Genomic DNA, 22804 nt, shown 5'->3' with positions numbered 1-22804 from the left:
GTTCTTTTTAAAGCTATGCTAAAGAAATGAAACATATCCCCATAAAGATTTAAAAAAAGCCTTCTGTACTGAGGCTATAAATTGTCAGAGCCAATTATCAAAGTTGGAAGCAGAACTGTATCTAGTTGGCACTCCATAAAAACCCTAGAACATAAAGACTGCTTGGATGTATCAATCTGTTCCTTACCTGTATCCATCGGTCGCTCTGTATTGAGGCTGTCTGTACTGCCTTGATATAGCTGGCCACCAAGGGTAGTCTTTACCTGTTGATCCGATAGCTTCCCAGTACTAACAGACCTAAACAGAAAAACATATGAATTCACAACAAAGTTCTTCACTAAGATCTTCCTATCTAACTTGCAACTAAGGATGACTTTCAGATTCTTGGTATTTATTATAGAGAATTCTTCAACAAAAGTACAGAAAGTCTTGAAATCTCACTGTTCACCATGGACCTACTGAAACAGAGCTAACCATAAAAACAGAGACCTTTTTCTCTTAAAAATTTATATTGCAAAATTCTGTCATATAGATTTTCAAGCAAAAACTGAACAGGCTTCACAGAGGCAATGAAATTCCATGTTCAGATAATCAAAACAAAGAGGAACTAGACAGCAACACAAAGTGCTCCAGGAAGTCCGTGCTATATTTATACACAGTACAAAATGTTTCTGTTGTATACACCAAACCTCAGCATCTCCACAGCTCGCTTCTTGCATGCTCTTCCCCTCCAAGTCACTTGTGCAACATACATTCTCCTGCCAAGTTACCTTCCCAACTTCACAGGTTGTAAATACTACAATGCCTACCTGCCGAATACAGTTTTACTGTGCTGTTCTCCTGCCTGCTTTTCACCTCCTTGGGTCGAGTGAAAGTGCGTGAAATCCCTTGGGTCAGCGATGTCTTTAGGCTGCAACTGGGTATCTACTGAGCCCTGGCGATTTGCCAGGGCCAGCAAGTTCGAGGATGCTTGAGTTTTAGGTATTTTGAAAGGAGCTGTTGCCTTTAAGAATCAAGACCAAGGACACACAAAAAACAAAGTTAGAACCCCAAAATATTCTTGGGAATGGTTTCAGACAGTGTGTTACCACTTCACATTTTACTGACAGTGACAAACTCAACAAACCTTAGTAGGAGAGCCAATGATCGTTGGTAATGGAGTTTTGAAGAGCCAGTCTGAACTCCTAGGTGACGATCCCATATGTTTGGTAGGTGATGTTCCCAGGCTACCTGGCCTACTTGGCTGTGGAGAATGGCTGTATCCATACCCAGCATAGGATGGGCATACGGGGTCTGAATGCTGTTTTCTGAGCTTCTGCTTGTTTTGGTAAATATCTGTGAGAGTAGGAGCGCTCTGCAACCTCGCTCCCATCAAAAGCGACTGTGGAGACTGAGATGGTGGTATCGGAGAACCTGCAGGGATGAAAAACAATGAAGTAAAATTCTATGTATCAATGAAGCCCAAAATGCCAGAGATCAACATTAAACTGAAAGGAGATGGGACTGCAAATATCATGAGATATCTCTGATCATCAACTCACTAGATGGCAAGGAGAATGGATTTAGCCTGTCGGCTATTTGGACTAAGGTTACATTACACTGATGAGATGTTTGAGCTGCCAAATAGGCAAGATTTCAGGGTGACAGCTGTACTGGCAGCTGCAGTACCTCTGGCAACCTGCATCAAGACAAATAAAGTGGTTGGATTCAGCAGGAATGGCATAACCAATACTGAAATTTCAAGTGCAGCCGCCAAGACTCTAGGTTGAATAGACGTTCTCAAGTACTGGAATTACATTCTTGCAAACAAGCACGTGAATACAACATTGCATGTTAATGACTTGTTTTGTACGCAATGACTTCATTTGCAGACACAAAAGGCAGCTCATCTCATGGTTCCTGCAAGAAAACTAGGTACTAAAAAGAACCAAATTATTCTGATGAAACAGTTTGGGATCATTACTTTGGGCAGTAATTTGCTTTGTAGTCTGTCAGACTGAATCCTTTTCAAAAGCTTACTGTGTACAAAGGAAGTATGAGTGCAGAGTTTCTCCTAATGCAAACAGATATGGAAGAGCTATAAGCAGTCATTTAAACAGAGCGTTTTGGGGAAATATCTGTTATGAACATCTCACCTACTGAAAGGTGCCCTTCCTCTTTCAAAATAAGGAACCCGAGATTTGATGAAATGGTCTCTTCCTTGTGATGTTTTTATGTCTCATGATGAGGAACTGGGCAAGGTTACAGATAGTACATAAGACTTCAGCTTTATGGCCACAGCTTCCCAGATAAAATGTGTATCTTTGTAAACTCAAAGAACTGACACTGAAGTGACAATTTCACTCACATTTAAAAAAAAGAAAAAAAAAAGGCAAAACTGAAAATGAACCATACTAACTAGATAAGATTTTTAAGAGCTGGCCAAGACAATCTTCTGATTGGCTCTGTTTCATAAATGTATGCTCAAAAAAAAAATCACAAACTTCTTGCAGTTTGCTCATGAAGTGCGTAGCTGTTAAGACACATCTTTCAACCTTCTTAAGCCTATGCTCTCGCTAGTTAGATTTTGAATATGAACTACTTCATTTTGATTTCATTCCACTCCATTAATGTTTTAGAATAGCCCTTCTGCCTGCAGCTCCAGCAGAGAGATCAAGTCTATTTCTCATTAACTTCCCAGCCAAGAATTTGCTTGTTTGAAATCCCTCTGCTTGTCTGTCTCACAGCATTGAAAGTCCTCACCTGTCGTTTCAGAAACGAGTCTTAAATCTCACTGGTTACTGATATAGTGTCATTGCCACCACAGGGAAGGCTTCTGAATTACAAGTTTGCGCTCTGCTGCCACTGGCAGCAAGAGCAGCTCAATTAGTTCAGAAGCTACATTACGACAGACATCTTCAGTCCTTAGGAAAATCTCAGCACAGATGACCTCACTTCACCCAGAAGCAAAAGACAGCTTCCCATACCCATTTAAACGCTGAGAAACAGACTTGCTGCAATTTGTGGTATTTTACAAATACAAATACCACTGCATTCATTTGAAATTATGAAATAAAGTCAAGTAGGAAAAGAATGCAGAAGACACATAAAGAAATGAAACATTAGGAAAAAACCCCTTACAGCCATAAAAACAGTGCTGTGGTACGTTACAAGTCAGTTTGACACTGGCAAAAGGCACTAAACCAACAGCCCTATGAAGTTCTATCCAAAGAAAAGATGCAACAAGAAAAGCATACATACCGCTTTGTATTCTCTTCACACAAACTTTTTTTTTTTTTAAGAGAAGAGATCATTTCGAATCTGAGGATTCACTCATTCCTTGTCTTTTGCTGAGACTGCCAATGGCATAGCAATTATGAAGGCAATTTTTGAGACACATCATAGAACTTATTTCACATAGATGAAACCATTCCCAGATATTTGAGATATGGCTACTCCAAGAAATGCTCTATCATCTCCAGATGATTTTGGAAAGTGTTTAAATAGGGGGAAACCCCCCATAATGCAGTTTCAACACTACCTCTCAAAGTTGAAATAAAACGTGTAACTCGTGTTTTAGATAAAGAAGAAATTGCACCCAAAATGTGTATTGAGCAAAAGAACGCATTGCAGAATTGTATACTCTTATGCTCAGTCCTTCTGACATTACAGTGCAATTCCATCTTTAACAGTCTCAGAACAACTTCAAGTTCTATTTCTCCCTGATTTTTTTTTTTCCTGCTGGCATGCCATAATAATTTATGACTTGCAAAGCTTACTGAATGCTTAGCAACACTAAAATCAGATCCCAGTCAATTTCCTAAGGGAATGACAAAAACGTGCTGCACACTGTACACTGGCAGTTCTTCCTCCCTTTTCTGAGGACTGGCATGACAGAGCTGGTCTATCAAAACCAGATTCCGAGAAGCACGTTACTACCATTCATTATAATCCATTCACCTCCACCCCTGCTTACAGACAGGTATTATCACAATTGCTTTTTCATCTTGAGAAAAAGAAACTTCAATTGCTCTCTTATTGTGTAGGGAATTAGTTATGGGGAAAGGTGCCTCGATATAGCTGAAACTGGGCTAAGTTTCTACAGAAACTCAGTGTACCACTTACCTAGTGTCTCCTATTAACCCATACTAATGTAGTGTTGGCTCTCCTCCCCTTTCACAAAATGCTGTAGAAGTGCTATCAAAATAGTACCGTTGCATTGTCCAAAATCACTCACCTGAGAAGTTTCTACTCCTTGATTCATGTCCTTGAAGTTGTCCGCAACAACAGTGTCCAAGCTGCTCAGGTATGGTTCCAACTATGCAAACAAAATCAAAATATGAATTTACACTTTATACTTCACCTACAAATGAAGGTAAACAAAAATAAAACCTAGCTAGTATACTTCTGTGAGTCATTTAACAGAAATTATTTTTGCAAATGTGACCTAGTTGGGCAGATTTTGCTTTAAGATAATTTCAAGCAAGAATTAGTGTTCTGAAATACTGTTGCAGATAAATCTTTACTAATCACTAAAAATTGATGGGCTTACCTAGTGGTGAAGGAGAATACGGTCTAGAAGATCCTGTGGATAACCTGCGCCCAACACCCTGCGCAGTGTCAGCTGGTACTGGAGAACAGGAGCCCATCTTCATGAAGCCCATTGGGCTAGTATTTGAGCGTCTCACAACTCCAGCTCTAACAAGGTGAAAAGAATGGTTACACACACTATAGTAACTGTGGTTCCTTGAGATAAAAGCTTCAGAATCCCTCTAGGAGTACAATGATCGGTTAAAGAAAATACTGATATTTAAAGAGAAAGCTGTAACATTGAAGCTTAAGCTAGTAACTTAAGCTAAGCTTCCCATACTGAAAACAAGCAAGATTTAATTCCCTTTGCTCACACTGACTTTTTAACTTTCAATGCCATCCATAATAGCCTGTTAACTGGAGAAAATTAAAGCAGATATCCCTTATTATATGGATTCCTAATCGTCAAACAACTTGATCATCAAATTCTAAATTTTAGAATCAAGTGAAATGCATTGTCGCAAATGCCCATTTTTATGTCAACAAAGATTATGACAAAATTCATATTGGGTCTGATATGCAGGTCAAATAACTGCAAACAGATTATTTAAGGGAACGGCACTTCCCCAAGTGTAGCAACTATTATAAAATCAGAGATCCTGAAAATATGCAAGGAACCATGGGTTTTGTTTTTGTAAAGATCTCCAGAGTTCCGAGTAGTCTGTTTGCAAGTCTTTGACCCTCACAATCCTGATCCTGTCGACCACAAGGCAGAGAATAAGTCTGGCACACTAGAGCTTTGTAGTAAGACAAGCTGGTTAACTAGCATGCCAAAAATTGTTTTCTTGATATTCTACAGAACAATGTGTTCATCTCATCACTACATGTGTGAAAACAAAACATAACTTATTACTGACTTTCTAGTTTATGATGTAATGCCATACAATACACAAAGAGGAATAAAAAAGCAAGACTTCATCTTTTTACCTTCTTGGGTTGCATCTGAGTGAAAGAACAAGCTCATTTTGTTTTCATGAAAAATTTCAAGTGCCCATCCAACAATCCTGAGATTGTGAAGGACTATTATTTGTTATCATTAAAATGTCTCTTTAAGTATGTTTTTGTGCAGAAAAAAAAAAATTACATCAGCAAGAAAGCACGGACATCTGTCAGGGTACAAACACAAACTAGGACCAAGAAAAAGGAGTTTAAAAAAACCCCAATAAACCACCACAAACTCACCTTGGTGATCCGTGGGGGTTTGACACAGGGCTGGCAGTAGAGGAGAGGTTCTGTTCTATGCGCTGGTAATTCCGTAGCTGAGTGGGAACTGGGATAGGTGCTGTTTCGCTGCGGGGGGATACTGAAGGCTGACAATGCCTGAAGTTGGAAGGTATGGAGACAGGAGATGAATATAGGTAGACAGGTCTCTCTCTGAATTGCACCATTGTTGAAATTGCAAGAAAATCTAGGAAAAGGGCAAATAAACTGCTTCTGCAGTCTCTGCATGCAGTATGATCTTAGCTTGTCCTAATCTAGCTCTAACACTTCACGGAGGAGGATCAGGAACTGTTCATTACTAACTACCTTTCTTACACTGCCTAGAATCAAACCAAGCTGAGAGTGCAGTACTAGCTGAAGCACTCGTCACGCATCACAGCGATCTACAGATCCCTCCGACTTCCTGCCAATCAGCCCGCTCTGTTTACCACACTTCAAAATAGCGTTCTAGGAAAACCCACTGCGCTAAGAACAGGAAGTTCAGCAGCAGGGTTGGAATGCGTACAAAAGCCACAGTCAGAGATATCCCAAGAGACATCGTGAACTTGCAAAAGGAAAATATGTTACGTAACCAACCCTGACAAAATGACCAAACCCACACACCTGAACATTAAACCACAGACGCGAACTGCAGATTAACATTACCCGAGTTCCACTAAAGAGTCAGTGACCTGACTTACCTCAGTGTACACTATCTGATAAGGGAATCAAACCACTGCAACGTCATCAGTTACCAACACTTTTAAAGGAAGACAGAATTCAATGGAAAGATTTTCAAACGAATAGGCTTTTTGGAAGACAATCAGTTTTGTATCTGGTCCTTTATTAACCACCTCTTCAGAGAAAGATTACAAATTCTTAGAGGAAATGTGAAAAAAATTTCTACCATGAGCTCTAGAAAACAAGCAGTTACAGCACTCACTGCACAGCTACAGCTAAACAGAAATCTGGGTTTCTGACTGCATTTGTCCCATTCTCTTAGCTACCTCTGAGAATGAAACACTACTTCCTAATATACATAGAGCTTCCTTAGCAAAAGAAGTTTGCCATTTTATTGCCACCCAGTTTCTAGATACTACCGAGTAATTTAAGAGTCAGCTGTGAGCACACAGTTGGTGGCAGGCCTGAAAGCTTCCGCACAAGAAGGTCTCAAGTGGAAACCACACAAAGGCAGCGGGCAGCCTGCCACGACTAACCCAACACGCTGAGGTAGCACAGGGAGGCTCCCTAGGCCCGACCTCCAGGAGAGGGGAAGCAGATGTTATTTAAACTGTGGCAATGACACTGAGGAGGGCATGAAGGCACTCCAACTTTTAAAGTACTCGGCATGAAAAATGCCTTCCCTTGCTCTCACACAGCCGTGCAGACAGAGCCAAGCAAGCTCTGCGAGTTGTGAGCTAACGGAAGCAGAAATGCTGAGTTAGCGTGGTGGAGAGGCATGGTACAGTACTTGGCCTTCCATCAGGGCTTCCCATCTCAGACCTAAGCTAACCTCTGGTTAGGCATCCTCAAGTCTGATGTGGTTTGTTACTGGCTAGAAAAAACGCAATACAGATGTGTGCAGAGTTCCATGCAAATCTTGTTTCTGTGAGATCTAGAGAATAAAATTAGCAATTAACCACAGGAGAGCGAAGCACCTCTCCCTATTCTGCCCATTCTGGCTGGAGCCTGGGAAGCGTTACAGCTTCTTCTATTTGACATAAAGCAGCATAACTATGGGTACAATTCATTCAGTTTGATCAGCAATCAGGAAAAAAAAAAAAAAAAAATCACTGTTTCACAGAACACAACCTTTTGTAAAAAAAATAAATCACACACTGTGAAAGAACATTTCTCAGGAAGTAAAAAAAACAAACCACCAACAAAAACCCCAAACCAGCATCCTGTAGAGTATTAGACACACTCTGCTTCCTTCAGACCATGTCTCAAGCAGCCAGTTAGTTACCAAATTTACTCAACCAACAGATAAATCAAACTATTATAGTACAAACACTGAATCAGTAGGCACCTGTTCCTAATCATTTAGCCCTTAAGTGACTAAGGTACAGATAACATAACTGCCCTAGTTTCATAAAACCTGTAACTCTAAAAACTGTGACACCTGACATAATTTAGAACAGGAAATTACAATGTATTTATAATACGTTGTAGGTGACCAATCCACAGCAAATGGATCTTTACAGACACACCATCCCCATTATCTGCCCTTAAACATAAAAGGTAAGACTAAAGCTCTATCGATAGCAGGTAAGATTAAAGCTGTACTGACAGCCCATGTCAGCAGATTCCACAAACTGCACAAAGATCAGCACAAAGTAGCAAACTTTTCTTGTGACGAGCATTTCTAAACAAATAATGCCGACTCTTGGCCATGTAGTATTAGCATAAGCCAAAAAATACACACAACATAATAGCTGTATTCCCCATTTAGCCACTCATCCTCTTCCTATTTGTGCTGAAAACATTGTGAAATTCATTACATGGTCAAATGACAAACATAACCCTTCTGTTTAGATATTACATGAATAGCTGAACAGCACAATTAAGCTTTACATTCTCCAATACAATACAGGAAAGATTTCAGGCACCACTGATGAATATCAGTTTAATTTCAAACTAGCAGAAACTTATGTCTACAACCATGTGGAAGAGAGAGGACTTATTAACAGTCCTGCTGATGGAAAAACTGCAACACATGTTTAGCTCTTTCATGTGGGTTCTCTGGTATCTTGTGAGACACAAACATGAAATTCACAGTAATAATTGCTTGCACAGAAGCCACACCCAGTTACCAGACACAAGACAATCCAGCCAGGAGACACAAAACTACTTCTTAAAATGTATACTGCATTCAACATCTTGACTTACTAGATGAAGACTGCATTGTACTTCATAACACCAAAAAGGACAAGTCAGTTATGTCTCCCAAGTTTCTGGTTTCAACCAGTTCAAAATTTAAACATATAAAAGAATGCTTTCGTTCCTTAAGGAAGTCTTTTGGGGATGCATCAGAGCCAGAAGTTAGCTACACAACCATCAGCCATTAGAAGGCATTAAGCATAGAGAGCCTGGAAAAAACACGTTTAGCTTCTATTTCAATTCAGTTTCCAGTACCCATCCACAATTAAAAAAACAACAAAACAACAAACCACAAATCCATAGCAGCAGAGAACCTTTTTTAAAACAGAAGAAATACTAAGCCTACATCACGCACCTGTTAACTGTACCAGAAGCAGTACTTCGAGAAGAGGCTGAGGATGGTTTCTGTACAGTTCCTGAGCTTCCAGAAATAGTTAATGGCGACTGCCTGTGAAAACAAAAACCACTGTCAAAAGACAGGTCTTCACATCAGAGAAACTATCTACTTTGCAGCAAAACTTTCTGAATTCAAGCTGTGTACATATTCATACTAAATTCAACTTGGCATATTAATCTTTAAGAAAGTCCACACAGCTATGCAAACTCATCACTGCCAAAACCCCAGCAACCCCTTCTACAGCTGCAGTATCAATTTTAGAACATGAGACTTCTTTTGGATAAAGCTCAGCACACCTACCCTCCACACATCAAGAACTCGCTTGAAGCCCGCCTGCCAGCTGCTCCCAATGGCATATCATCTACAGTAAGCAGAAGAACACATTGAAAACCTACGTCATGAAGCAGAATCTTAAAAAAAAAAAATAAAATCTTCCAATATTACTGTTGTAGAAATAACCACCTCTGACAAACTCCTGTGAACACATAAAAGTTTTCCACAAACTGTTTTTTGTATGATAATATCTCAAATGTGACCACCAACAAAAATGTAACTGGGGAAGGCAGTTCTTTAACAAGATTTTTGTTGGTTTTTTTGCTAGGGGTTTTTTTTTTGCTATACTAATTATAATAATTTTGAAATAAAATCCATTGTTTAAGAATGCACAGTATCAGCACTAGGAAATTTACAATAATGAATGACAGAAACCCTTCAGAGATCAAGGCACTAATTTAGTCAAATATTTAACATGAGTTGGTGGCATCGTACAGAAATCAGCTGACTACTTTCCTAGTGGCAATTCAGGTTTGGACGATACCGTAAAACGACAATGTGCTGTATTCAAGTCTTACTACTGTGCAAGCCCAGTCTGATGCCTTACCTTTCATGTTAAACATTTTTTATGTTTTTACCTGCACTTATTTATTATCTAAAGCTCTACAGCACGGACTACAAATGTTCAGTTAGTCTGGAGGTAACAACGTGCCGGCCTCCGCTAAGAAAATCCTTGGGCTTCTTATGAGCAGTTGTTCACAACTGACAGTCTTTTCTTCTACTGCCAAATCCAAATATTTTCCATGATTTTAAATCACTTTGGTATCTTTGGCATACCTGGCTACTCAGCGGAAGGTTAAAGTGTCCCAGATGGACATGTGGGTATACCAAACAGTCTCCCTTCAGAGTAATCAAACTAAAGAAATGAGTTCCAATGTGAATTGAGACACATTTAGAGAAAAGAGAGCCAAAGAATAACAGGACATAAAAGTATGTTACAAGTGGAAATTGTTTTAAAACGTAAAGATAAGGAAGGTTCTTACATGAGTGATCTGAAGAGATGTTGTGTGGAACAAGAACAAAGTCATCTGTGTCACAAGAGGAGTTCTTGCTACTGGTACTGGCAGAGTCTTTAGAGACTTGAAGATAGTTAGGAGGACCCAATGGAGGGGAAGACAAATTTTCTTCTTGAATATGCTGCATGTCTGGCAGAGACTGAAGGGGGGGAGGAGGGAAGTAAAATAAACTACTGTAAATCCAGTGATTCAGAATATAGAATTGCTCTTTTTAACTACGAAGCTTCTGAAGTAAGAATCATCACTAGCTTTGAAAAAAAAAAATAAAAAAAAAAATCTTGGGCCGTTTTTTGTTTCTTAAGTATTTAGAAACATAAAATGTATTTGAATTTGGAAATTTCAAATACTGGATAACCCTGTACTGTCAGTTTAGACAGTTCTATATTAAATAGGCTGTGAATTTAAAGAATTGCAATGTATTCAATCATTCCTGATGATACAGATGCACCTCTTCAAATACCACATAAAATTGAAGTCACCGATTCATATTGGTATAGGCCAATATATATTTGCCTTAGCCAAAAAGGCCAATTCGAAAATTATCCATAACATTCATTATGTTGCAAACCATATTAGCATATCTAAAGATCCGCCAGTCTAACATTTGATATACATACGTATTTTTCTTTAACAAAAAAGAACAACAAAAAACCCACAAAGTACAACCCAAGGAGCAAGAGAGAACCAAAATGTTAATGCCATTCTTCAAGTAAAAGACAGAGGTATTCCTTGCTCTGTGCTCTTAAACACAACAGTTTACACTGTTCAAGAACTGAATGATCTAAAATCCCGTAACTCTTGGCTAAACATTACAGAAAATATTTTCTAGAGATTGTTCTGTAAAAGAGAGAACTTACCGGAGGAGAAGCAAAACGGCATGAAGGAGAGCTACCACAAGAACTGCCAGAGACTGAGCCTGCATATGTGGGCACTGGTACAGGACAAGCTAGAAGAGGAACACCAAGGTGGGGAAAAAAGGGACTAAGATTTTGGAAGACTGAATTTTAAACAAACTCATTTCCTCATTGTTTTTCATTCATAAACTCTTATGCAACTTATAAGCACAGCACATCCTTAAACACACAAGGGTATTCAAGTTCAGTTGAAATGTCAAAGGAACTAGTACATAAGCATCACATTTCAGTCTAGCCTAATACAAAAAAGGATTCACCACTTAGCCTCACAATAGAGCACAACAACAGGTCAGACTCATAAACACTTAGCATGATATTTGGCAGATTTTTCTCCGTTCCAGCCCCCAACATTCATCATTTACACAAGTAAGTGGAAAACCAAAACTACTTACATTTTTTCACTGTTGAAATCTGATCCAGGAAAGGGTGGTTGAAAAATGCTTCTACAGAACAAGAAACAACCACCATGGTGAGTAAATGTACAAATGACAAAGAATTTACAGACTATTTTGCAGATGGTGATAAATGGTTGCCTTCCTAGAATCAATATTTTAGAGCCAGAGGGCGAAGAGCTTATAAAAGATTAAAGCCTTCTATGTTATAGGTTGCTATAGCATTTGGAAAGGAAACAAAATCAATTGAGTAACTCCAAACAGCAGCCAGGAAGGCAAATCAGACCGAATTACTGGAGGACATTTTATCACTGTACTTAAGGCGCATGTACACAAGAAGCCTTCCTATAGTCATCATGAAATTATGTTCTCTATGTTCAATACAGTACTAACTCAAGTTTTAATTTCTCTTCAAAATGATGATCACCTCTCACATCAAACACTGAAAGTATTTTCAATTCCGCCTTTCCCAAGGACTGACGCTTATTTCTGAACCCATTAATGCTACTCCTTAGGGGGTCAAAAATCACAACAGAGCGGCAGCCATTCTGCATCCCACTTCCCAACAGCAGAACATGACCTGTGCAGCCAGTTCACAGTTTAAAGCAGAATTAAATACAATTTCTTTAACAATTTCCTCATTTAACTTGTTACTGTTACAATAGAAACATTTTGCTTTTGTTGTAAATGGATATGCTGAGATGCATTTAATTGACTTAGCATAACCAGCTGGCTAGCAGTTTACATGGAAAGTTTTATTCTACAAGAAGCTAGTAAGGGAAGTTGAAGGTTGGTAGAAGCCAGCTGCTGAGCTTTGTGAACTTTAATGTTCTAACTGTTGAAGAAAAACAATGTTTTTCATCAGACCTAAGCAAATAGCAAGGAAAAAAATAAATGAAAGAATCTGAGGCCTGCAGTATCTCCTGTTCCTTCAACACTTTCTTCCACGACCCGATAAGGAAGGGAGGGTAGCTGTAACGCAGGAACGATGTAATGATTAACTTTAACACGAGGATCAGGTGTTTTTGAGCTTTTGTACAACACCTGCTGTTCTACTTTATATTGCTGGAAGATCAACAAGATTTCCAAAGCTATTTTTACTTTAACAACAGGCAACTGGGCTCAGTTATACACTCTCCCTTTCACTCCCTTTGCTAAGCACATTCCAGAGCAGCCCCTTTGAGGCCCTTCAAGTGGTTCAGCCAAGGAAAACATGACTTTCATCACTACCATTCTGCTTTCTATTTTTCTTTCTAAGCACAAATGCATTCTCCCACTACCACAAGTGATACAGTGAATCTTCCCATGTTTGAAGAAACTGTAGGGATCAGCATACCCAGAGTGCAAAGTGGAATTGATTACTCACAGTCCACATTTGTGATTTATTCATTCTTCTACACACACGGATTTATGTATTGACCTCTGAATACTGTCACTGTCATTTGGGACATTTTACCCAATTGTCATGAGTTTTTTTTCTGGATCTGACTTCTACTTATGTTTTTATGTACAGCAGTTAAATTGAGTTATGTCAGTTACATCTACACACAAAAACCCATGCCTGCTTCTCGGAAGAGCAACACCTTAATTGTGCCAGTACTGACGGATGTTTTAAATTCCAAATTACTAAAAAAAGTTTGATATTTCTTGGAGCAAAACATAGCAGCAATTGAAAAGGAAAGATAAAATCTAGCTATGAGAGTCTTGAGCTTCAAGTAAAGAACTAAAATGCCTTTTGAATCCTCCTCTCTCCACAGCCTAACAAATATAGTCGTCTTATCACAAATCCACAAGGACCACATGTGATGAATGAGTCAATTTGTGTATTTCAGCACTGCATCAAAACCAAGCTTGCATGCATAACTAAAGCGCAATGGTGAAATTTCATAAGCAGAAACAAAAACTGAGCATGTCTGACTTTTGGTTGCAACTCACCCTAGGATCTCAGCATCTCACGAGCTAATAGCTTATGGCAAGGGAAGAACTAGGTCTTATCTACAAAGAGCCTGAAAAGACTTTAAGGTTTACTATCTTTCTCAGCATTCACAGATTAAACTTGATGGGTCACCTATCTCGTTGCTAAAACAAATCTCAGTATAAAGCACATTTTCATTATTATTATTTTATATCAATAGCAAAGATAATTGTATTTAGCTAAGTTAGCTTTAATTAACTAAAAGTTTAACATTTCCTGGCAGCTATGATAAAACTGCAGTAACAAATAGTGCTATAAAACCTAAACAACCAGCATGAATAACATGACATACAAGATGCAGCTAAGAACTAAGCAAGATATAACTTTTCAGTGGTTGTCTTTTAAAAATGCTGCCTAAGTTTGCATTTAAGAAAAAAGGAAAAAAAAAAAAGAAAAAAGGCATTATTACTTCTGCAGTAATATGTAACCAAAACCCCAGCAATAAAAAGCCTTTTTGAGACTGAAGTGAGCAACAGACAATCCAGACAGTACAAAGCACACACAAATCTAAACTACTCCTGACTAATTTTGAAGAGGCAACAGTTGTAGCTATTCTGAATGATTCAATAGTACTGATTTGAGGCCTTGAAATCTTAAGAAATTAGAACAATGTTCTGCAACCAAAGATCTCCAGCTAAAGAGAAAAAGCCAAACACAGCAGTTAATTGGAGCCAAACAAGTTCACTTTTGTTAAGGGGGTATCCATCTAGTTTGTATTAGGCTTAACTTCCCAACTAATTCAAAATGCAGTCCTAAACAGACTTTGCAGTAAACTAACAGTACGCAAACTTCAGTCACTGCACAGTTTAAAGATTTTAAAATTTTAGGACTTAATGAAAATACGATGATAGAACTGTTGTTTCGACTACTTTTTGGCTTAAGAAAACCTCAGTGAAAATACTTCGCTAAAATAAAGGAGTCTCTATGGCTAGCAATACCTAAGCGCAATACTGGGAATTCATCTTTGCAAATAGATTTGCAAAAAAAATTTTGATGTAACGTCACATATCTCATTCCCCTCAGATATATATATATAGAGAGAGTGAGTGCTTTCAAGGTCAAATCAAATGTACACAATTTGTACTCCCCATTAATACAGTTATGATACTTGCAGTTTGCAAGAGGAAAGCATTTAAAGCAACTTTGCTTCCAAAGTGGGTTTTTCCAGTACTTGTTACATTTCTGCAAACACCACTACATAGAGATCAGAGATGCCTGCTCCCAGTCTGAAGCCAAAATAGCAGTTAAAGTAACAGAAATATGACCGTGACATGAAATTTAAGGTATATCAATTCACATTGTGGGGAAAAAAAGGCCACAACTGAAAGAATTAAACTGATTTATATTTCACTACTCCACTACAAAGTCATAATTTATGCACATCACTTAATACTGAATGACAGTAATTACCTAATGATTTATTCTGGCTACTCTGCCTCCTTTATGAGAGCCAAGAAGAAAAAATACTTCACTTTTCATGTAATTGGCTGTAGACATAAGGTCAAGACAGTTATTCTGGCCACATGAACATGACAAACAAGGAAATTCAAGAGTGCAAAAGGAAGTTACATACCAAAGTCCATTCTATCTTTTTGGTTTCTCTGAAGCAAACCCAGCAGCAGGTCAGCCAGATAAGCTGATGTTTCCCTAGGAATACTGCACACAAGAGGAAGTAAAACGTGCATTAAATGTCACGCATGCATGAAATGACGCATAACACGTTACATTTCAGGAAGTCAGCATTCTGCTGTGTCCCTAGGTCTTCACTACACATGCTCTATAGCCTTAGTACAGGACACTTTCAGCTCAGCAAGGTACAATGAATGCAAGATGCAATGGGAGACACTCGTATCATACTAGGTCCTTGTCAAGATAGCAACATCAAATACTTTTTATGAAACCCAGGCATTCCCAAAGATGAAAAGTGTTCAATCAACAAATGTAAGTGACAGGAAAGGCCATGGTGACATACCTAGGAATCAAATTCCTGTTCTTTTCATAAAACATTCTCAAATCTTGAGGACTATTGGCCTGTCAAATAAAAATGTACATTAATTAAAGCTCAGTTTCATGGAGAAAATAGCTTTTGTACCTATGCACGCATACACAGAAAGGAGGCTTTTGCATATGGGCATTAAAGGAGAAGATCCCAAGCACAGCAGTGACTTCAGTACTGAGTATCCTTATATATTTCCTCTGGATTGAACACACCGATCTCATAGACTAAGTATGAGCAACTTCTCCCTTGGTATTCTCAAGCGATCTGATCTTTGAAGCATCGACACTCCACTCAGACATCACTACTTCTGTTTTTATGACCGGAAGGAAAAGCCCTAGGTATTTCCATGAGACTAAAAAGAGGGAAAAGGAAATAAAGTGTTACCTGAAAAGGTGGTTTTCCAACAAGACACTGATAAATCACAGTTCCTATGCTCCACAGGTCTGCTTTAGCATCATAGTGTTGAGACATAATCACTTCAGGGGCCTGAATAGAACAGCAAAATCTCAGAAGGGAAAACAAAAAAACAAAGCCACAGCAATTCGAATTCTACAGCTCTCCTGTTCAGAGCAGTATTAACAGAGACCACTTTATTATAAGACAAAATTAACATTTTAATCTCCATCATATGACTTGAAAGACGACGGTTCTATCTAAAATGAAAGCTACGTTTCAAAACCACAGAAAACTAGAAATGTTGATGTTCTAAAGAAAGCATCTAGCAATCAGCATCTTTGGGAATAAGAAGTAAGTGTTATTTAGTCGGTTTATATAGTCCTCCCTGTGGATAAATAACCAAGCATTTCATAAGAAATGTCATTATCATCATTTTATATATACAAAAACAAGACAAGGGAAAGCACAACAATCTTCCCATGACTGTACAGTACAGTAGTGGTAGTGCCAAAGTCAGACAGCTCAGTGCTCAATTGACTACCACGCTACCTAGTAAAGATTATTGGCAATTAACTCCAAATTGTTTTTTTTAAAAACAAAACAAACCCCACATGTGAGAGAATACATTAAATAACTAGAATGAAAACATAAAGTAGTTTTTTTAACTACTAGTGTAAAGCTCTTCTAGCCTGTATTTGATCACTTTTCATTTTCTTGGAAACTACGAAGGAGATAATGCCTTATTTCAGGAAAAAAAAAGGAAAAAGAAAAAAGGTATGTAAGTGGGAATGAAACTACTTTGCCAAAAAATTAACGCTAAGAAGTTGCCTTTTAAGTCTCTAAGATTATTCCTCCCTGCAGTGCTAAGAAATGTTCAGTGTGTCTCTGATTTTAACAATCGTGTTCTCCAAATCACAAGAGAAAAAGGAGCTAGTAAAACTATGGAAAGGTGAACTGCATGCTGCCCCTGATACTTCTGAAGCAACATTAAGCATTTGCCAATCTGCCAGCACTAAATTATTTTGTTCTGGTAGGAGAATGTTTGAGATAAGCAACATAATCTGAAATATACCGTCCCTTACCATATACATAGGGGAACCACACAGAGTTGCAGCCATCATGTTGCTATGCAGATAACGAGCAAAACCAAAGTCAGCTACATAAAGAAACACATTTGTCAATGAAAAGAAAGATAATTTTCAAATTTTTAAAGTCTAGAAATTATCTGTCTCTTATTGAAATCTGCTACAATTACCAGTTAAGAGAGAAAAAGACAGGTATAATATATAGCCAACTACATGGAATAGTAAAATCTGTGTTACACTGAAAGAATAATATTATCTTCCAAATAGCAAGCCAAGAAACAGCAGTGGCATCATTTGCATAAACTGCTGCTCAGTCATCTCCCCAGCTGCAGAGCATGCTGTCTGGCATCAGCAGGAAAGCATTAAAGTCAGAGGCTAAATATAAATGGTTCATTAAGAGTGATGAATATACAATCTGCTTCAGTGAAATCACATCAGGTAGAAGTTTTAAGAAGTCAAGTTTCAGATGCCTGAATTTTCCACATAGGCAAAAGCATCTGAAACTATCAAGAAAGGACAGCAAGAGAAGTTTTGCCTCCTCTGTGCTGTTTAGAAGATGGAGTGAGTTGGAACAGATCTCAGATCTTGGTTGAGCAAAGGCACAGAAAAGAAACTTGTTAAAAACAAGGTATTTTAAAATGGACATGTAACAGACAACGAGAGATTAAAACTCCTGAAGTATCCTCTGAAGAGGAGTTTGGTAGTATCCTGAACAGTTGACGTATCTCCCCAGTTACAATGCCAAACCTCCATCTGCCAAAATAGGTCATAACCTACATTTCTAAATGTCTCAACCCTTAGGAGGGTTTACCACAAACAACCCAGCTGGAACTGTGGCTGGAGTCTCACATACACACAGTTTTGAAATGGGCTAAAGGCTACTCAAAGTTTTAAAGGTTACAGATTTATGTCTAATTAAAATAGTTTAATACTAGAAACATCAGCTACATAGGTTTCTTTTTCCCGCAGACTGAATCAAAAAGGTCTTTATGACTCAAGCTTTTTTATACTGAGAATCTGCATTACAGCATAAAGCTCATAATTCTAGACTTACTGTCTGATTTGCATCAATTTAATACACATCGTATTCAGTACACCCTCTGCGCTTTAACTACAAAGACACTTCTGAGTAGGGAAACAATTCGACAGTGATGATTTACCTTTAGGTCAGAGAAAAGCATATTTACCTATTTTGATGCGTATGCCACTGACACTTGACTTCCTACGACTGGCGTAAGACAACAAAATATTCTGTGGTTTAAGATCCCTATGAATGATTCCTTTGCTGTGCAGAATACGCATAGCAGCTGCAATTTGCTGGAGGAACACTCGGATGGTATCTTCACTAAGTGTTCCTTTAGCTGAAAATAACATACACATTAGCAGATGAGCAAATAAATATTATTATCTTTGGACAAAAAGCAGTAAACTTCACAGTGATCAACTGTGAAAACAACGAGAACAATCAAATCATAGTCGATTCCATCCAGAACAATCCAGTCTCAGAGCATTTTTCTACAAATGTATATACTCTCAGTAACATACCCATCTCCATAGTTTGCACTCGCTACGGTACTCTGATTTATCTGTTTTTACAGTAGTTTATTCGACTCAGTAACATAATGATTGTAGAACTTCTCAATCATCATTAAATCCTAAACTCACTAAAAAGGCAAAGGAGCCAAGAAAATAGAACTCCACAGTTTAGAACATTAAATGTATCTACAATCATGTTACGAATTGAAGCTGTAAAATCTATTCTTTCTTTAAACAAATTATCATGGGGATGCAGATAACCACTCCACTCAAAAAATTTCATCCATGATAAAATTTGTTTTGAAGGGAAAAATTTAGATGTACTTTTGAAAGTCTCTTCAGAAGGTATTATCTCATTCTGCAGTCTGAAAAAGTACTGAACGAAGGAGCTGGATTATACTGTATGAGTCTTTCCAAGGATTTAATGGGAAGTGAATTAGGCTTTTAATATACAGTTACCATAACAATAGCTGTTCACAAAAAGATTCCTTCAACATACTGCAGGTACAAAGGCAAGTAGAAGAATATTTTTATCAAGAAATATATGAAGATTAACATCTCTGCTCAAAATTTTGTTTGTAATGAGAATCCATTTGTCATGATTCTGTAACTTCTGTCTTCACTTTGGGCAAAGCCATGTTGAAGTCAGAAATGCCTCTTTGTAGAAAGCATTGTTATACAAGTAATTCAGTATTTTTAAGTTCACATCTTGGAAAAGAAAGCAGGTGGAATCAAGCCACTGGGAGCAACCCCCAAAATATGAGATTCAAAATAGAAAACCACCGCAATTTTCAGCATGCTACTTATGGTTACCTAAATCTTCTCTCTCATTTACAAATAAGGGAATGTTACATTCAACTATTTTGAAAGCAGCAACAAAAAGTATTTTCTGCCTGTGTGTTAATTTATTCACCTTCATTGCTAGTTTGTGCGGTTTATTTTTAATTATGAATGACATTTAAAAACACTGGGAAATATTTTAAAGAAATGCAAAACCTCATGTCTTCCTGCAGCTTCAAAATTTAGTTTTCAAGTTCCCAGGGCGGCACACAAACACACAGCACTCTGCTGCTGACCGTGACTGGAGACAGAACGCAACACTAAACAGATCCTTGGTGAAATCAATTATTCGTATGAAGAGACTACTCTAAAATCACACCAGGGTGAACAAGCATTGTGGAATTACAGACATTCCATAAACAGGAAAATATTTAAGCCACAAGCAAAAAGTCTCAGAGAAACACCAACAGATTACAGGAATACAGAATATAAACATGTAATGCAATAGCTTCTTAATAGGGAAATACAGTAGCAGTTACCTTGTAAATAATCTGCCAAATCCCCACCATTGCAGTACTGTTAAAAAGAAAGGTTTTTATTCAAAACACAAGCACTGAAATACTCACTACATAATTTTTATTTTGTAATCTTTTCACTAGAATTAGAAGATACTTTCCAGCTGTTTGCCTCAATTATTTTGTCAATTATTTGTAGTTAATAATTTAAGGTGTACCGTTTCATCAATACTTATGAGTATTTCATCAATACTTAGAGTATCATAAAATGAAAGTGAATAACTTATGGAACAAACACTGCTGATAAATTTTAGTAGTGCAGACAAAATAATCTAGTTTTCAGAATTACTTGTTTTAACAAGTCATGGTTATTTTGCAGCTGTGCAAAGAAGTAGTTTTGTCTAAAAATCATCTTTAAAATCAGCCAGAAATAATACATACCTCCATTACCAAAAAGACAGAATTGGGCATTTCCTAAAAGAGGAGAAAAAAAATCCCATTTAAGAATGTGACAAGACAAAGCCTTTAGTACCTGCATTAACCAAGTGTAATGTGAGATTTTCAATCAACTGAGACACCTTATGTTAAAGTCAAATACATTCCCCATCATTAAATATTTCACATTTTCAAAAGCATTAGTGTATGTAAAAAAAACTACCAGGCAATATTCCAAAGACTGAAGCTATCACTTGAAAGAGCATCATACAGTGTGTAACATTAGTTTCCACTGTATGTCATTCCCTTCGCTTTCAACTGCCTTGGACTGCTCTAGCAACACTACCTCTATATTAAAAACCCCTACAAATAAATATACCTTCGCTATCACAAGTCACTGAAATCAGTCACTAATGGGACAGTAATATTTAGTCACAAATATACTGGATAGAATTCAAAACTATGAGCAAGACAACTTGGCTATGAAAACCAGCTTTCTAGAGGAGGAATTCCGCAGTTACGTTCCCCGCTTCTGAGTAAACCAAGCTTTGGTTCTGCCATCTGAAAAGCCAAAGGTCAGTCAGAAATCACAGAGCAGTTAACTGTGGAATAAACTGATTCCCAAATGCTCTTTTAAGGGATAATTAATTCAGGAATCATGCATACTTCTGTAAAATATCTCCCTCGGCAAGTCACTGGCAGAAGCATGTCTCTGCCATGGATCTAAATGCCTCATGGCAAAGGTGTGATTTGGTATGTCAGTCCTACAGAGATTTTCCAAAGCACTGACCTCCTTTGACCTATTTGCAACCTGAATTCCCTCTCTTGTAACTGGGCAAGACTCACTGAAAGGCAGATTGGCTAACTTCTACTGTAAATTATCTACGTGCTCCACAAAATGCAGTAAAAATGGCCGCGCTTAAACCCGACTGTAACAAGAACATTCATCTTTTGTACAAATATTTGTGTGAGGGAAGAAAGAGCCTACCTGTCTATGCCAGTAATTAATAAAATTAACAATTTTTTTTTTCCACTAAGTCTCCTGCATAAAATAGTTTTGTTGTGCCTACAAAGTTGAAGACACTCAGAGATCTTTCATAAGGTAAAAGCATTTTTTGTCTCTGAGCTGATTAAGACTGAAAGGAAAGAACACAAAGAGAACTAGAAGGAAACATAAGGCAAGTAGATGCCAAACAGGATGATACTTTTAGTTACATAGTATGTTACCTCCCTTTCACTTTAAAAATAAACTTAAACAAAGGTTGACAGTTTGTGGGAAAATATGTTTTGAAGATACTTGGAGGAAAAGAGCAAGATGGCATACCAGACAAGGCCAGGCACACGCCCCAGTCAGAAGCGGAACCATCGACAGTCTAACTGTATTCTGTTAACTAGTACCAGAAGTAGTCAATAGTGCCATTGCATGGCAAAACAAAACCTGTGAACTTAGCCACCTTTCTCAGTGCTTGTATTAAAACTTCAGCACACATTCAATTTGACCATACTGGCAAGAACTACCACAAAAGTGCCATTTTCAAGGGTTTGCTAACAGGTCAGGCTAGGAAGCTTCAAAAAGACAAATAAAGTAAAAATGGGCTCATGGGCCCAGACTAGGGAAACCAGCTACCCTAAATATCACACAGAGCACATGGATGGCACAACCCACTAAAGCCGGTTTCTACCAATCCACCACAGATACAGATATCCACTACAGATAACTGTAGTAAGTACAGTTCAAGCTGAACCGGATATTTTAAGGTTAATTCAAGACTGTATTAGGCTGCTTCACTTTCTGGAAGCATTTAGTTTAGCCACTCTCGTCTGTGTTACAGAAATGCATTTGAGGTTCTTTCCAGCTCAGAACATCAAGCACTTTACAGATTTGTTTACATTTGGAAATTAGCTTCAAAGAAAGCAAGTTTCTAGGAACATTAGTCAAATCTGTTGGGAATGAAAGGCAAACTCCAACCAATATAGAATATTAAAGCAGCAGCAGACCACATTTCAGGAAGTCCCAATTGTTCAATGTTTCTGTAACAGCTGTGGCCAACATGAACCGTAATTTGCAATCCTATAAATGCCTCAAAACCTAAGTGCATACATTAAAGCAAAAAGAAAAAGATAAGTAATTACTTGCTCTGCAAATTACTGAAAATACATAATGATAAATGTTGTTTCTTTCTACATTGTTCCTTTCCAACAACATCTTCCAAGACAGAAACTCACTCTCTTTCAGCAACCTCAGGGATGCCAACGAAACAACAACTCCTGAGATCCCAATTTATCAAACTGAACATTCTGCCGACTGAGGATCACTTCACTTAAAGGATGACTGATGTGTGAAAGAGTAAGGCAGCTAAGAAGCATGGAAACTGTCCGTTC

General features: G+C 37.9%; 1 protein-coding gene across 2 annotated transcripts in view; it reads right to left on the bottom strand.

The window, feature by feature from the left end:
• ULK2 (unc-51 like autophagy activating kinase 2) overlaps window positions 1-22804 on the bottom strand; it is a 41218-nt gene that overhangs the window by 7785 nt on the left and 10629 nt on the right. Inside the window, exons 4-21 of one of the 2 annotated variants that reach the window (XM_054847142.1) lie at window positions 20429-20461; window positions 20012-20048; window positions 18344-18517; window positions 17154-17227; window positions 16060-16161; window positions 15649-15707; window positions 15250-15332; window positions 11702-11752; window positions 11253-11341; window positions 10363-10534; window positions 9347-9407; window positions 9005-9097; window positions 5752-5889; window positions 4532-4677; window positions 4217-4297; window positions 1127-1413; window positions 810-1003; window positions 188-297 (exon numbers count right to left, since the gene is read on the bottom strand). In XM_054847142.1, the coding sequence (XP_054703117.1) occupies window positions 188-297; window positions 810-1003; window positions 1127-1413; window positions 4217-4297; window positions 4532-4677; window positions 5752-5889; window positions 9005-9097; window positions 9347-9407; window positions 10363-10534; window positions 11253-11341; window positions 11702-11752; window positions 15250-15332; window positions 15649-15707; window positions 16060-16161; window positions 17154-17227; window positions 18344-18517; window positions 20012-20048; window positions 20429-20461 (1984 nt within the window). Of the gene's footprint in view, window positions 1-187; window positions 298-809; window positions 1004-1126; window positions 1414-4216; window positions 4298-4531; window positions 4678-5751; window positions 5890-9004; window positions 9098-9346; window positions 9408-10362; window positions 10535-11252; window positions 11342-11701; window positions 11753-15249; window positions 15333-15648; window positions 15708-16059; window positions 16162-17153; window positions 17228-18343; window positions 18518-20011; window positions 20049-20428; window positions 20462-22804 lie in introns of those variants that run through there. The other variant, XM_054847143.1, reaches the window with a different exon arrangement.

The sequence above is a fragment of the Grus americana genome, chromosome 19, assembly GCF_028858705.1.
Source record: "Grus americana isolate bGruAme1 chromosome 19, bGruAme1.mat, whole genome shotgun sequence".
Taxonomy (NCBI): domain Eukaryota; kingdom Metazoa; phylum Chordata; class Aves; order Gruiformes; family Gruidae; genus Grus; species Grus americana.
The sequence above is the reverse complement of the archived record's forward strand: the minus strand, read 5'-3'. Positions and strand labels throughout refer to the sequence as shown.